A 17781-nucleotide genomic window follows, 5' to 3' on the forward strand; every position below is an offset into this window, starting at 1 on the left:
ATTCATCCATAGTATACGTTAAAAGTTTTCATTTGTAACCATGTTTCTTATACCCAAGTTAGGATATTCATGAAAAAATAGGTATATATAGGTTCTGTACTGAATATTTCAGATATATTGTATGGCATTATGATAATTATGATATAATTTACATTTTCAAAAGAGCTGAATATTTTTACTACAAAAATGGCAAGTATATGAATTAATATTTACAAGTAGTTGGTTCCCTAGATTTAATATTCCATTATTTATAAATGTATGTTTGTATATATGTGTGTATGTATATGTGTGTGTGTGTTAAGCTATCCTGTAACACATGAGTACTTGTAATTTTATACATCAAAGTAAATTAAATAAATAAACAGATATCAATCATATAGTTCTTAGATAAGTATAATTTTTTGAAAGTATGAAGCTACATTAGATAGTAAACAGGGAAGAATTAGGAAGAGACATCTGGTTCAAGGTATATTTTTGTTTATTGAGAACTCATGAGTCAAATATGCTATATTAATAATGGTCATTTTAAATTAGGTAAGATAGTAGAAAATCAGCCCCTAACTTTAGTTGAAATGATGAGTGATCCTACCTCAATTCTTGAAGGTACTTATGTTCAGCTTACTGAACAGGGTTGGTACAAACGTTAGAATTTCCTTAGACTCTTATCTCGTGGGACAAACAAACAGTAAATGTATTCTTAAATACTTGGATTACTCTTGTGGGATAAGTGCAAAGATCCACACAGAAAGTCATGGACAAAGCACCTAACTCTAAAGTTCACACTGATATTGTTGTCATTTGTTCTGCAGGTTGGGTCTGTGCTCTTGAAGATGGGCCTTAATCTGCAGTTTTGAATCTTGTTAATAAGAGTCTTAATTAAATGCTTTGTGATAGATTTGCTCCCAGCCTCTGACATCCATAATAATGGCTTACTAATGAGACTACTCATGGGAAAATATAGCAGAAGACAATGTACAAATAAAGAGTTGGTATTCTCAGGAGGTAATTTCATGTGTTTCTTATGATTGTGAACATCTTGAAAGCAAAGTTACTGGTAAGCTTTGTTCTGGAATATCTTTATAAGATTATTTATACATCTGAGAAAAATATGAATTTATTTATTCTGACTGATGATATAGAATATTTTGTTTATGGCGCTGGGAAGGTGGCTTAGTGGTAGAGCGTTTGGACCCTAGGTTCGATTCCTCAGCACCACAAAAAGTAAAAAGCCGGAAGTGGCGCTGTGGCTCAAGTGGTAGAGCACTAGCCTTGAGCTGAAGAGCTGAGGGGTAGCACCCAGGCCTAGAGTGCAGACCCCGCGACCGGACCCCCCCCAAAAAAAGAATATTTTGTTCATTACCAATTAGACTGGTGTTGGATAACCTATGATTAGAATTTTATTATATATACATATGTATATATATGCATATAATTTGTATCATATATATTATGTATATATATGTATATATATATATATATATATATATATATATATATATATATATATAATTTAACTCTCTGTATGAGCAACAGTTACCTGGTTTACTTCATATGACCATGTGGAACTGGTGTTCAAGAAATTGCCAAGTGAATATTTTGTTTGGTTCTCTTGTTGTGAATAGTAAAGTCAAATAATAGTTAATTTCTAGCACAGTCTAAATTCTACCAGGATACATAAAAAATGCATTATACTGCTATAGACCAAATACCACATCCCTCTAAGTTCTTATGTTGCTCTCCCAGTGTGGTAGTATGTGGCAGTGGAGCCTTTGGAGAAGATTTGGTTATGAAGATGGCACCTATTCCAGTGGAATGAGTCCCCTTGGAAGAGAGAAATATCCTACTCTATTTCTGTGTGTGAGGATATAATCAGAAGTCCACTTTTGGAAACCTGAAAGGGGGTTTTCGCGGGTAGTCTGGGCTGAGGATTTCAGCCTCCAGATCTATCACAAGTAAGTGTTTCTTGCTTAATCTGTCTACTCTCTTGTACTTCATTACAGAATATCTGAAACAGACACAAAACAACTTGTTAATCAGCTAATATGGAAAATCTCTGAATTGCTACCATGTTAGATAGATGTTTCTGGCAAGCATATAAAAAGCTAACACAGATGGAGGCATAGAATTCCATTGTGTATATATACCACATTTTCTTGATCCATTCATCTACTGAGGGGCATCTGGGTTATTTGTTAGGAAATGGAAAGGTTTGGAAAAAATTATATTAAGTGAAGTAAGCCAGGCCCAAAGAAGCATAGGTCCCATGGTTTCCCTTATTTGCAATATCTAGTATAGGTATGAGTCAAGCAGAAAAGGTCAGATAATGTGATGTTAGGAAAATGAACCCTTAAATATGTATTTTAATGTTTTCGTTTCTTTCATGCATGTGTTTCTAACGCATTTATAAGATTATTTCTTTGTTGCTTTGTATGTCCCTCCCCCACAGTGTAACCCCCGCTTTCACTATATTTGATGTCAGTATAACATGTGGAGGAGATGGGGACAAACAAGTCGTTTAAGGATTCAGGTGGAACTGTTGCAACAATGAGAAGTACAAAATGTCATGTCAAAACCAGCTTTACAATGTCGGTGGGGGGGGGGGAGGGGGGTATAATTGGGTGGGGGGAGGGGGGTAAAATTGGGTGGGGGGAGGGGGGAGGCGGGGAAGGGAAGTGAAGGGTAAACAAAGGAGGAGGCTGCAATGCTTGGTAAGAAATGTATGCATTATCCTGCCCATGTAATTGTAGCCCCTCTGTACAGTATGTTCTCAAATAAAATAAAATACAATAAAAAAAAAAAAAAAGAAAAAGAAACCCTTAGCAAAAGCAATCAAGTAGGCAGAATTGTGGTACTCCACTTCAAAACATTCTTGAAAGCTACCCCCCAATAGCATGGACATAGCATAAGTACAGAAATAATAATAAAAAAAAAAAAAAAGAAAGCTAACACAGAATGGCAAATGTGCACACCACAAGATCCCCATCAGACAGTTGATTTCAGTTGAGAAAAAAGGATAAAGGCTTGAAAGACAATGCTTAGAATGAGAAGAGAGGAAAGTTAATTCAGAAAATTTCCTTGGACACAATCCTTAAAGCATTGCTGAGTTAGGGCTTCCCTGGTCCAGAAAAGAATAATTTTCATCTAAGGAAGTAAAAATATCTAAAAAGTAAAAATATCTAATATATACAACTTGAAATCGACAGCCAAAGCTTTATGTGAACATTTGCAATATTGAATATCATGCCTATGATGAATTGGTGTTAGGGGTCTTTAGTGGGATAAAGGAAAAAAAAGGTGGACTTGGAAGTCGTATTTATTCCCATTGAATAATTTATGAGACATATTTTCTGAACTGAAAAATTATAACATTACATATGTAATACTATATATTTTAGCATTAAATATAATTATTTAATAATTATTATATATTCTAAAATAATGTAAAATTATGTAATATATGTCAGTACAATTCCTATAACAGAAAAGTGAATTAAATACTGATATAGTTTGTTATCACAAATACTCAATGGAGAATGAAATCATGACCTTCAACTTTAAGACAGCTTCTCTTTACTATTGCATCTCTATTTGAAGGAAATTATGGCATGGTCAAATCTGCTTAGTAGAACTTCATTTGTAATGGAGACAAAGAAAACCTAAATTTGAAAGCAATTTCACAGTTTGAAGTTCCAAATGTCAAATTAAAAGTTTTAACTTTAATTGTAACACTATAAATTATCGACAGGAAAAAAGTTGCATTTTGAAAGCAGTCTTGTTTTTAAAGAACGTCTAGTAGTGATATGCAAAATAAATCTCAAAGGAGGAAATTGTAGCTAAGAATAGTTACATGATTACTGAAATCACACAAAGTAAATCAGTATCTATCGAAATCATCAACTAGATAATATCTGTTTTGCATACTACATATCTATATTTACTAATAAACAATGAAGCTGACATTAAGTGTACTTTACACAAGTAAAATAACTTGGAAATGGATCTACTTATCAGAGTACCACTGAATACATTACCTAAGTGCCTACTAATACTGATTATAAATTGATAAGCATATATGAAAAGAAAGAGCAAGAGAGAAAAATGTAAGTAGCACATAAATGAACTTATTTTCTTTGATATAAGCAGAGGTATTAAAGCATTATTTTAGCATACTTAAAAATTTGAACACATCTAGGCTCTTATAGGTTTACATCGCACATTCTTTATTCAGTCCTGGGCCTATGTCTAAGGAATGTCTTTTTATTCAAGTTCCTCAGCTCTGCGTTGTCATTGGAGGGTTTGTAGACATCCTCTTTGCCTGGGTTCTTGCTTCATCAATTTAGTCCTCCATGCTTGAATGTAAGACAGTCTCACAAGGTCTTTATCAATTTATAGGTGCCATCCAATTTCTTATAATTGATTTAAAATTGTTCTTTTGACTTTCTAAATAAGCTCTCTCTGGTGATTCTCACTGTTTTCTTCCTTACCTATTATAATTGTAAAATAAGCTAATCATATTGCTTCCAGATTTGATAGTTATCAGGCAGTTGTTTCTACTAGGAAAAAAAGGGGGGAAAAAAAGCTTCACTATAGTCAATATTGTCATTACTTTCTGGGAGATGAAGAGCATATTTCTTTTGTAAAGTGTAGAAAGCAGCTACTGGAATTCATGGCTCACAATCAGAGAGTGCTACTGTGTACAATTCATATATATATATATATAAATATATATATATAAATATATATATATATATTTATATATATATATATATATATATATATATATATATATATATATATATATAGGCGCTGTCCCTCAGCTCAAGGCTAGAGATCTACCACTTGAGCCATAGCTTTTTCGGTTTATGTGGTGCTGAGGAATCAACCCCAGAGCTTCATTCCTGCAAGGCAAGTACTCTACCACTGAGCCACCTTCCCAGCCTCATGAATATTTTTTATGGTTATGAAAATGAAAATAATTGGAGTTCTTTCAGTTAGATTTCACAAAATTCCCCTAACTACATCATCTTTATGATGTTTCAATTTTCATTAAAATGCCCCAGATGGGTAGGAAACATACAATGAAAGAGAATAATTTACAAGGACATTTTATGCAGATGTAAATGTTAAATGAGAAGCTTTTCAGAAAACTTTGGATCAGTCTTAGAGAAAAACCACTTTGACACTTGGTAAAGCAGACTTAGAAGGCAATAAATACCCTCTCCTCTCTCTTGCTTTATGTTTTTCAGGTCTAAAAAATTTGTTGTGTCTTCTTTCCCCCTATAAGTACTTGGGATATATGAAGCATATTAATGGTTATTTAAGGTAGTAGTAGTGATTTTCATAATGTATTTAGTTTTGCACATCCCACAAAGCAGATATTTTTCCTTCAAACATTGAAATTAAAGCTTGTCCAGTATCAAACAAACAATAATAAATTTTCTTTACAATAAGTTCATAGTATCTTTCATTCAGAAAATAAATAATAGTCATAAATATTGCCTATAACAATTTCCTAGAAAGGTACATTTGTGATGCAAAGAGAAAGTGTGAGCAAATGCAGTAATTGTATTCAATATACATTATGTAAAAAATGACCTATGTATCTTGTGGGCAGGGACTGGATGTGGAGAACAAAGAAAAAAGAAGGGAGGGGTGAAATTCTCCAAGAATTGTCCTCTCACTAGTAACCTGAATTAAAGAACTGTAACCCCTTCATCAAACTCCTTAATAATAACAATAAAATATCTCTTTACTTTTAAATCAGACAACTGAAATGCCATCAAGGTAATCAAATGCTTGGAATGTTGGTTTATTAATAGAGAATAGAATGAGGAAAAGGAAGAAGAACAATAGTAATGCAGATGGTGAAAAGTTGGCACTTCGAACAAACTTTCAAAGAATTCCTGCTTTATAAATGCACATTGTTTATTTAATTTTCTTCTTAGAATCATTTCCATGATGTAAACCTAAATTTGTCTTGTCTTATTTCCTGGGTGTAAATAAGTTAAAAGGTATCTGGAAGGGACAATAAAAGTGAAAATGATGGGTGGCTCATTTACTTGTGACTCCATTTCTTGTCTTTTCAAAGAGAGTGTTATCTCAAAAGAAAACCAGTGCCATTTTGAGGTGGTCATGCACAACACAGATGAAAATGAGTCCATCTTTGACATTTTAGCTTTGCAAATTTGCATTTCTCTCAGTATCTGGATATGTCCAGTACAGAGAAAACATGGTCAGCGATTGCTCTGGTTCAACAAACAGAATGCATTCATCTTACATGTTGCCATTCCGTCCATAGGGAATATGATGTGAGTAGGTAAATGCTGAACAGCCTGCCAGTGACTGACTTGAGAGTAAGCAGAGCAACTACACAGGAAGGAAGATTGTTTCAAGTTGTTCTCTGCATCCTTCATGTGGTTACAGTGATCGATTTATCACAGAGAGGGATGGTTTAACTGAATTATCCTCCAGAGAGTTTATTTAATTGGTTTGAGGTATGCCTCAGGCACAGGTTTTTATTTTAAAAGCTCTCTAGGTGATTCTAATGTGCCACAAGAGATAAAGACCACTGAGTTAAATGAAAGCCTCAGGATATGACATCTTGCAGGCTGATTGCTGACACCCCCCCCTCACAACCCCCTATTTGTACCAATTTTATTTTCAGTTCTATTCACCCTTCATTACAAACCTACTCCTTGACTAACTTCACCTAATTTGCTACACACAGAAAAGGAAATGTGGGAGGGAAGGTATCTATCACAAGAAAATGGTGACTTTTCTGCTTGCCAGCTAAATATCACTTATATTTTGTATAATTCCTTCTACAATCACCACTTCAGAAAAGAAGAAGCACCAATTCCTAGGCAAGGCCAACATTAGCCCCTCAATTCTAGGTACCAAAATCTCCCAGTCTCAGGACTGTTATCTTCCTATAGACTCTATTGTCATCTGTGTCTCGGGTCTCTCGCCGTAAGCTCTCTATATTTGTCTTCATTATGAGCCTCTCCCATCTTACAAGCAATATTTCCCTAATTGCAATGTCCTCTGTCTACTAACCTAAGTCTTTCTTGTCTTGTTCTGGCAAATGTATTGGGGACCATTGGGCTGTGAAATTCAATGGGTTATTTTCTTGATCATTTTGCAGCATTTAACAATGTTGACCCTATCTCCGGAAATAGAACTTTTTCTGTGATGGCACAGCAAAATTTGTCTCTCTTGGTCTTGTTCCTGTTTTAGCTGCTCCTTCTCTGGTCTCCTTTACAGGCTCTACTTCCTTCAGCGAGTCCTTAGATAATGTCCCTTCTAATCCTCTTTCTCTTACCACTACTTAAAAGCATACTGGGATTTATTCTAATTATTACAATTGTTCCCAAAATGAATACTCACTATTTCCTCTGTCAGATTATTCATTGCCTTTCTTTTGTACTTCATTGCATGACATTTATTTCTAAACAATTTCCAGCCTTTAAGGTACAATTAACAAAGAAAAATTATACACAATATAGAATACCTGATTCATGGCTAAGTTGTGGAAAGATTAAATTAAACTAGTTCAGATTACTCTAAATTCAATCACTTGGCTTTTTTTTAATTTGGTGAGCAAATTTAATATCAAATCTCTCAGCAGATTTAAATGTAGAACATAATATTCTTAAATATTGTCTATTAAGGATTTCAAGAATTCACTCTGTTCCTCATACCCTTTGACCAATTTGTCGCTACCCTCCTTTCCAACTCCAAGCACTTAACGATCACTATTTTATTCTCTATTTGTAGATATTCATTATTTTTATGTTTTATATATAACCATGATTTGTCTTTCTGGGCCTGACATGTTTTATTTAACAGAATTTCCTCCAGGGTCAATTATGTTGTGAAAAATGAGTTTCTGGGCTGGGAATGTGGCTTAGTGGTAGAGTGCTTGCTTAGCATTCATGAAGCCCTGGGTTCGATTCCTCAGTACTGCATAAACAGAAAAAAAACAGAAGTGGTGCTGTGGCTCAAGTGGTAGAGTGCTAGCCTTGAGCAAAAGAAGCTCAGGGACAATTGCTTAGGCCCTGAGTTCAAGCCCCAGGACTGGTTAAAAAAAAAAAAGACAATTTCCTTCTTTTTAAGGCTAATAGCATTTTGTTATGTATATGTAACACAATTTTTCATCCATTTGTTAATGGACACATAGCTAGAATCCATACCTTGAATACTACAAACAATGCAGCAACAACTATGACAATAAAGTTATCCCCTTGGCACACTGGTTAAATTTCTTTTGCATCTTACACCCAGTAATGAAATTGCTGATTCTTATTTTTAATATTTGGGAGACTTCCATACAGCTCATGACACCCATCTGTGGCATTGTTTTTACTCACAGATTTTTCTGTCCAATAGATCTGCATATCTATAGCACAGAGGTGGTTTGGTAAAATTCATAGCTTTCATTTTAAGAATGCCTACAATTACTTTATTAGTTTCTTTTCATCTCATCCTTGCATTACAATATTATATTTAATATTTTTCAGACCTTAGTTGTTCAATTAAGCTCATTCCTACATCGTTTATGAGGGTATTTTTTTTTCAAATTTTGTTAACAAAAATTAACTGGACAAATAAGTGCATTGCAATACTTATGTACAAATATATGATGCATTTTGCTCAAATTCAATCTATCTCTATGTCCATATTACTTCTTGCTCAAGTTCCTGATAGCTCTTCTTTTTAACAGTTTTAAGTGTGTGTCATCATGGTATTTATGTATATGAAATCTACTTCAATTACAATTATCATCATGAGTTACTATTTCTTTTCATTTTCTTTGTTTACTGGATTATTGGTCCTAATATAGTTGACATTACCATTATTAAATTTCAAATACTCAGGCCTTTTTTTGAATGTTGGAAGTTGTTTTACTCTTAACTTTCTGGTTTTCAAATCTCCTTGAACTTTTATTCACTGATTTTTTTTAGGAGTAAAGTATTTTATCAATTAATAATTCTCAAAATCACAATTAGTATAAAGTACATCAGTAATTTCATTATGTTTCCAAAGATATGTATTAAAAGCAACATATTAGAAGTGTGTTAACAGAAAAGAAATGCATGCAAACAATCTTTACTCTCATATGAATTTATATTTTCATGAGAGATATGATATAAGAGGTCAGTAGAACCTAAATAACTTTGATGTGGTTTGATTACCAATAAGCATTTAGACACTAAATGTAACATTTATCTTTAAAAAACATAATTCTAGAAGAAACAATAGCATTTTTGTTAGCAATGGCTTCTAAAACATTTAAAATTATTATTTTCTCTATGTATAGAACAAATACTGAGCTTATGGGCCAGGATATGATAAGGACACCTGCACATCCGTGTTCATTGCCACACTATTGTCAATAGCCAAGATTTGGATCCAAAAAAATGTGGTACTTATACACAATGGAATTTTACACAACCATTAGAAAGAATAAAATAATGTCATTTGCAGGGAAATGGATGGAACTAGAACAAATCATGTGAAGTCAGGTAAACCAAGCTCAGAGAGACAACTGGTGCATGCTCTCTCTGACAGGCAGAAGTTAGATCTAAAATGCACTGGGCTATGACAAATTATACAGGATTCAACATACTCCCACAGAGTGAGACCAAAAGAGGATAGTCTTAGAAGAGAAACATAAAGGTACAATGCCTAACTCCCTCTTCCTAGTTATTTAAAATAATACACATACTGAAATGAACCCCAAAAGATGGAAACAAAATATTTTTCACTTTTTAGCTCTTGATGATTCTGTCTTTTTTTACCTTATGTATTGTGCATTCACATGTATATCTTTGGGAGGATGGGGGAGGAACAGAACTAGAGGGGAAAATATGACAAAGTTTAGCAATGGAGCTTTGTGGACATTGATGAAACTATACGATTATAGGAGGAGACCAGAGGGGAGGACTGGGAAGGAATGAGGGAAGAGAAGACAGTTTAGAAAAGTGACTGTACCCGTTATCTGAATTATGCAATTGCAACCCCTCTGTATATCATCTCTATAGTAACAATAAAGTAACTTAATTAAAAAACTATAAAAGAACATGAAAATAAAAATAACAGCAACATGTCCTTTAACATTCCAGAAAGAAAAAATGCTCCTTGGGAATACTTAGAATTTCCTTCTGAGACCTGGAGCTAGCATTATGTACTTCCTGAAATCACACACACACACACACACACATACACACACAAGTACCCTCAAAAGTAACGGAGTTGAATATAGAATCTTCTTTTTCTTGTTGACTCATTCCTTTTCTATACAAAGCCAAACAATTATTTGCTTATGGTTTGTATATCTTGCTAATGCTATATTAGCTAGGAGTACAGTGAGGAATGGATTTCAGACCAATTACATCCAGGAAAAGCACCATTAAATGCAAAATTTTTAATTGTGTGGGTAGTTTTGAACTTGAGATCATTTATTTTCTACAAGTAAGGTGTGTATCAATTTATCCCTTGAATTTCCTTCAAATACCATGTGAATAACATTTTATTAAAATCCATTAACTTCTATAGAGAAGACAGTAAGATTTATTTGTTAATTCAGATTACATAATAAAAATTTAGAACTATTGCTTTTAGGGAAAATATAAATGACCACCAAGAAAAACAAATGTGCGATAAACTTCTATATCTGCACCATCTGCCTATCTTCCTCACCATATGTCACTCTATTTATTGCTAATATCATCTTTATTATGCATCATTTCATCTGTAACATTACTTGATGAAACTAAGAAGACATCAACAGCAGCTACAGAAAAACACCTGGTATGTACATTTCTGGCTGACAAGTTTCAGCAGGTTCTGGTTTGCTCTTGGGCATAATGCTCTAATTGCTTTTGCATCACAGGAAGCATTTTGCCAGAGTGACTTTCTTTGCTTGTAAAGATCACATTGCTATCTTCTTAGCATGTGTGTTATATCTAATTAAATCTTAGCATAATATTTAAATGATTATTCATGATCAATTTTATGTATAAAATGAGTATAATAGTCAATAGGCTAAATATTATAAATATATGAATAAAATAAAATGAAACATTATATATGTAAAACTTTCTGATAGTTTAAATATCCTAAAAGATTTTGATAAATCCTGTTTAAGAATTTATGACCCTGAGGATCATAGATCTTTGATTTGGCTAAGAAAAAAAATAGTGTAAACTATTTTAATTTTTTATATAAAAACAATTATATTTTACTTCTACTTTTATTGACTCCAAGACAATGTGTACAATTAGGTCACAATTCCTGTCAAAAATTGAATTGCATACATTCAAAATTTAAGTTCTTTAACTGTTTTGATTATTTCTCACTTTCTTGGGTAGTTTTTGTCAAAGAAGTATGTTTTCTCCCCATTACATAATTGGTGAACCTTGACAAACAGAAATTCTCACTGGTGCTATAAAGACAACAAATATAAAATAACTGGTTAGAGGATGGTAAATGATAAGTGAAACAGAAAGGAACTTTTGGAGTTCATATCTGATTTTTTTGAGAGGTAGCAAGAATGTAGTTAACTGGGTTTATTATTAAGGGGCAGGTGAAAATCTAAAAGGTGATTTTAGACAGAACTGAGATGTTGAAATGAACTAGTGATAAAAAAAATTAAGGAACAAATTTAGTGGAAATCATTTGTGGATTATTCTGGAAATTAAAAGACTGCTCCTGAGAAATAGCTTTGAGATCAAAACAATTTCTAAGACTGATTGTCTCACTCCATCTCCATCTCCATTTTTATCTTCTTACTATTTAGTACTGACATAATACTCTGTGTAGATAAAATATCATTGTAAATACAGTAATTTACTTTATAAGAAGAGTACAGATTTGGACAGGAATAATCTGAAATGTTTTTCATTTTCCTTTCATTGTGATACAGAACTGGGGAACAACATGGTATCTTAGAAGATTTTTCAGAAATAATGGAACTACTATTTTGATGGGATTAATCTGTAAGGCATATTTAGGGTAAATTACAAATTAAATGGGAAGATATGAAATAATTTTAATAGTGGTATAGGAACTTGCTGACAACAGAAATGGTGAGGTTCGAGTACATCTTGAGACAAAGGAGGAATATAATGTCAAATTTTATATTATCTCACTCTAGATCTCTCATTATTTTACAGAGAATACCCCTATCCCACCTCATTCCCCAACGAGAAGTTCACATGACATTATTTCTCATGGTATGTTCACTGTACATGCAATGATTTATAAATTCTACTTTCTCTGCTGAAATACACAAAAATTACTTCTAAGTTCTGGCCATCTACAAGAATGAAAACATTCTTCCTTATTTGGATATTCAGATGGTTATACCTACGTGTATGCAAAAATGATCTTCTGTTTGCTATCATAATTCCTAAATCCTCCCAAATTAATATGATAATCAAGTCTACCACCAGAATGCAATTTCCTAACCATTCTAAAACAAACATGCTAAATTTCACTCAACTGCTTACTAGCAGAGTCAACTGCTCACTAGCAGAAGCTCTAGCTTACAGACATGTACTGCATTTTCAACAGAGGAACAGTTGTTTTTTATCACAGTTGTTTTTATCACAGTAAACTAAGTATTCATATACATATTCAATTTAAGGAATAACATTAGCAGTTGAGTTTGTATAAAATAATTCATAGTAATTTCAAAATTTCTCTTTACCTTTAATTCTTAATTATGTGAACTTTTGGTCCCTTTAAAAATCATCATTTCTTGATTGCTCAGCCATGCAATACACAGACAGAGCTATATTAATAATCTCTCAAAGGTGCAGTGTACTGATACTGCTATTTATGCTGTCTCTAGTAGAAAGCATATTTATTCTGCCCAAGCACCCATGAGACATGAAAACTATTCTTTGTTCAGATTCACAGTGGATAGTCATTTTCAAACTTCAATTACTATTTCAGCATGTTCTCTCCACCACTGTTTCCAGCACCATAGATAGTAATTTTTAGCAGCAAAAAATATTTTATAAGCCACACACATATGTGCCTTGCAAGCAATAAGCAAATAAAGCTATGTAGACATGATTAATATCTGCTAAAATGATGTAAATTTACAGGGAATCGTTATAATATATGAATCTCAATCATACAATTTTTATGCCTATTTGCAAATGACTATTGAATGAGCATAGATAAAAGATATACATGACACAATAATCTATCTGAAAATTGAAGAAAAAAACCACACATTAATATTCAACTAACATTTCTTGAAAATGAACTCAGTTCAGAGCTGCTCTTTGTGTTGTAGGCTTGATGAAAACTAACTAAATAACACGATACATTATTTCTGCCTTTGAACTATTTACAGTCTTAAGAATGATTTGTTCTTTTGGTCAAAATTTGAGTCTTGAATAAAAATGGTTTATAGTTTCAATTTCAAATTATACACACACACACACACACACACACACACACACACACACACACACACACACACACACACACACAAACACACATATATCACATTCTGTTATCTAGCTCTAACTTCTTGAGTGAAAGTTCCATGTTAACATTATTCTCCTGTCCATGAGTATATCATTTCTTTCCATATTCTCTTTTGTGACCAAAAACTCATACTTTAATTTATGTAACACTGAAGTAGGGCACTTGGAACACATGATTTGGAATGCAAGAAGAGGCTCTTATACCTACCATTTTATCTCAACTGAAGAACACCATAAGAATTCAGTGTTCAGAGGCAGTGATCTATTTACTGCCAGAACATTTGCAAGAGTAATTCCTAGGAAACAGAGTACTCAATGATCATTTGATAAAGAAAATCAAAGCTTCTTTATGCTTCAAACCCAAGAAAATGTTTTCATTCTTTGTGTTTTCGTATATTTGAATTTCATAGAGTTATCTTCTTTTCTTTCTTTCTTTTTTTTGATATGTCAATTTTTCAAAGTTTTTCTCCTGTTTGCCATTTTAAGATTTAAACCTAGTGTGCAATCTAGCTCCACCATCATTTATACAACAGTATACAACTTTTAGTTTAATGTCTTTCCTCTAATGACTCTGATCTTTTCATCATCACCATTTCAGGATTCTTTTTAATGTTAGCATATTTTGTGCCATTTTATAAGCCTTTTTTTTTAAAAAAAAGAGAATTATAATGAATAGACACTTACACGTGGCCAGGAACATTTATTAGATTTTAGAATTGCTCACTCTGTGTTGCCATTTCCAAGTGGGTAATGTATTCTGTTCCTGCTAATTTATTTGTTTCTCTATACCTTCTAATTGTCTGAAGCCTGGCTTCTTCTTGCTAGCTTATGAAACAAGCTTTTTTTTTTAAAAAAAAGTCTTTGCCATTTTCTTGCTATTTGCTTTCAGAAAGTGGTCAGATTGCTCTATGCTGTAAGTTCTTCTTTTCTTCAAAGGAAACAAAGATAACCATATTTCCCCGGGATTGTTTTGATGATTAAAAGAGACCTGGTACAAGTAGTGGTTAGCTTCATGCCTGGAATATAGTACATTTTGGAAATGGTGCCAAGAATGACAAAGTTGTAGTAACTGAGCTCACTTCCCACATAGCTTGGTTCTCACTTCCTTCACATTCATTACCAGCACAAGAGATTTTTCTTTCACTCAAAGATACTTGAACATCATCTTTTCCCTCCTCCTTGTCACTTCCTACTTCTATATTCAGTTAATCCTGAAATACTTTGCTTTTCCCTCTTGGTAGTAGTTCTTATACCTGCCTTTTTCTCTTCCACTGACATCATCCCCACTCTGAGAAGACTGAACAGAGTGTGGTGACTCTAAAAACCCTCCCTATGAGACAAGAGCTAAAGGCAGCTTGAGAACTGACACATAACAACAACACAAAAGGCCATTATTCAAAATAACCAGCAGCACAACATGCGCATAACTGGGAATGTCAGTGGGCTCATTTTTAAGTGAAACTCCATGAAGTTTTAAAGGGAAAGGCTTCTTTTAGTTCATATGGAAACATTTTTATTTGAAGACATTCAGTGGGAGTGGGAGCTAGAAAGAGGAGGAAGACTGGGATTTCTTTGTTGGCAATACAGTTTAAAGAAGAGGAAAATGAGCAAGTGCACCAGATGGTAAAGAGGCAGTCAGAAGGTGGGAAAAGAGTGTAACAGTATGGAAGCCAAGGGAATAATTGCATTATTTAATTATATCCAAACTTGTCTCAATGAAGTCAAACTTATTTCTATACTTTGTCACAAATTGGTTAGTGAGATTTAAATTCGAGAAGTGTTTATTTATTCTCCTGGTAGAAACTAGTAGTCTTTGCTATTGGGATTCAATATAACATCAAAGGCTTAGTTTTTGACAATGTTTATATTTATTTCTAATGATATAATGATATTTGTAAATTAATTTATAAATACCTAATGTTTATGATATTGGAACTACAAGAAAGAACCATGCTTTGCAATCAGATATCTCACTGTGCAATACATGCTGGAATTAATAGAAAATGGAGTGAACTTTTTTTTTTTGGTTGGTTGTGGGGCTTGAACTCTGGGCCTGGGCGCTGTCCCTCAGCTCTTCAGCTCAAGTCTAGCACTCTACCACTTGAGTCACAGTACCACTTTCAGTTTTCTTGTGGTTTATTGGAGATAAGAGTCACAAAGACTTTTGTGCCAGGCTGTCTTTGAACCATGATCCTCAGATCTTAGCCTGAGTAGATAGGATTACAGACATGAGCCACCAGCACCTGTCAACATATTTTAATACTTGGACTCTCACTAAAAACAAACAAACAAACAAACAAACAAAAAGAATGATACTCAAAGTTGAGTTTCTCTTTTCTTTCTTCTCAAAAAGGTAAGGGCTCACTTTCTTTCTCAATAGTTTTCTCTATAGCTAATACAATTCTAAGTCAGTATATTCTTCAGGTGGTATTTTCTATGTATGTTCACATATTATAAATATCTATCTAAACACATTCATTTTATATGCACCTATATGAAAACAGTCTACAATTGCTAGTAATAAAGACAGAGCACTTACTGACTTGTCTTTGTTAATTATCATATCACTGCCATGAGCTACTCAAATAACAATCTATATAAATGAAAGCCAGAAAAATTTCCAATGTCTTATAATGCAGAATTCGTATGTTCATCCACTGTTGATTAATTACTAGGTTGGACACAATGACACACATTTTATTACTATTCAACAAATATTATTTAAACAACTAGATAGATGATTTATTAGTTACTTAAACTTAGATATTCAATTGCAATTTATGTTCATTAAGACAAACTTAAAACTATTACAGTATGTTCAAAGATACTTTTTTATATTAAAAATCATTTTTTACCTTTACACACGGGTCTGTGATCACTCCAAGCAGCAAAAACTTCAGCTATTCGTTGGCAAGTGATGCTTTTTGCCCCCTGTAGGACATAATCTTCATCACAAGAGAACTGAACAGTTGATCCAAGGCTAAGATTGAACAAAGAATTGAAAACTATGATTAGAAATATATAGGATAATACTAGGCATCATATGTACGGGTGATAGTCCAAATAATGATGTAACCAGGAAAACAAAATATCTATATAGAATTTAAACTAATGTACCCTAAAGCTCAAACAGATGCATTTAATGTATACCAATAAATGAATTTATTGATAAGACTTATTGATAAGAACTTTAGAGTTATCTGGCTAAGCATCTTTGATATTTCACTATTTGTTGAAGAAACTGCAGAAAAATAATTGAGTTTACCATCCTCAATAGGTGGTAAATTTGAGAAAAATGTACATCTTGGTCCAATTTCCAGTTCTTGGGTCCATACCATATCAAGCACATGTCTAGAATGAATTGGCAAGTGTAGGTGTGTCTAAATATCCACACTGATTCTCAAAATAAATAGATATTCAGAGCAAATCCATACTTATGTCTTCAAATTTCTCTAAGAAATTCCTGCTATATTTTTTAGTTATTTACAACTAAAGAAATTAAATTAGATTTAGATTAAATTTAACTCATTGTAATTTTTATTCCTTCCTTTTAACATGAAGTTTACAAATTTAGTATCAGAATCATTCTAATTATCAAAGGTGATCAGGGCATGCTGCTCTGAAACAAACTACAGACTACACATCCCCGCCCCCAACCCTTGCCGGGTTAATGTGAAATGTAAGGAAGATAACAAGTCTGGCACTGGTGGCTCACGCCTGTAATCCTAGCTACTCAGGAGGCTGAGATCTGAGGATGGGGTTCAAAACCAGCCTGGGCAGGAAAGTTCGTGAGACTCTTATCTCCAATAAACCACCAGAAAACTGGAAGTAGTGCTGTGGATCAAGTGGTAGAGTGCTAGTCTTGAGCTGAGGAGCTGAGGGACAGCGCCCAGCCCCAGAGTTCAAGCCCCACAACCAATTAAAAATAAAAAAAAGTACAAGTCAAAATAATGTGAGGAAGTGCTTACATTCTTAGTTAGATTTAATCATTTTGCAATATACATATACTTCAAAGCATCAGGACACACATGAAAATACTTAGAGTTTTATCTGTCAAGAAAAACCCAAGGATTTTACTACAACTAGCTTACAAGTGGCAAAATATAGTTACTATTTACTGAGAAGGGGAATGAAGACAAAGAATTGTCATTTCATGAGCTTAGTTGTTTTGATACATTTCATATTCATTCCTTCAAGTAAATTCTGCTGCATTTCAAAATTCATAATTCAATATTTCTCACTTTTACTTAGCACTTTTAAGACCCTAACCACTATT

At 33.3% G+C, this 17781-nt stretch overlaps 1 protein-coding gene across 4 annotated transcripts in view; it reads right to left on the minus strand.

Moving 5' to 3' along the window:
* Nucleotides 1–17781, minus strand: part of Csmd3 (CUB and Sushi multiple domains 3) — a 928259-nt gene that overhangs the window by 511105 nt on the left and 399373 nt on the right. For all 4 annotated transcript variants that reach the window (XM_069991287.1, XM_069991286.1, XM_069991285.1 and 1 more), the window contains one exon: nt 16361–16485. In XM_069991287.1, the coding sequence (XP_069847388.1) occupies nt 16361–16485 (125 nt within the window). The remainder of the gene's footprint in view (nt 1–16360; nt 16486–17781) is intronic.

Source organism: Dipodomys merriami, unplaced genomic scaffold (assembly GCF_024711535.1).
Source record: "Dipodomys merriami isolate MVZ:Mamm:240054 unplaced genomic scaffold, mDipMer1.0.p SCAF_4, whole genome shotgun sequence".
Classification (NCBI taxonomy): Eukaryota; Metazoa; Chordata; class Mammalia; order Rodentia; family Heteromyidae; genus Dipodomys; species Dipodomys merriami.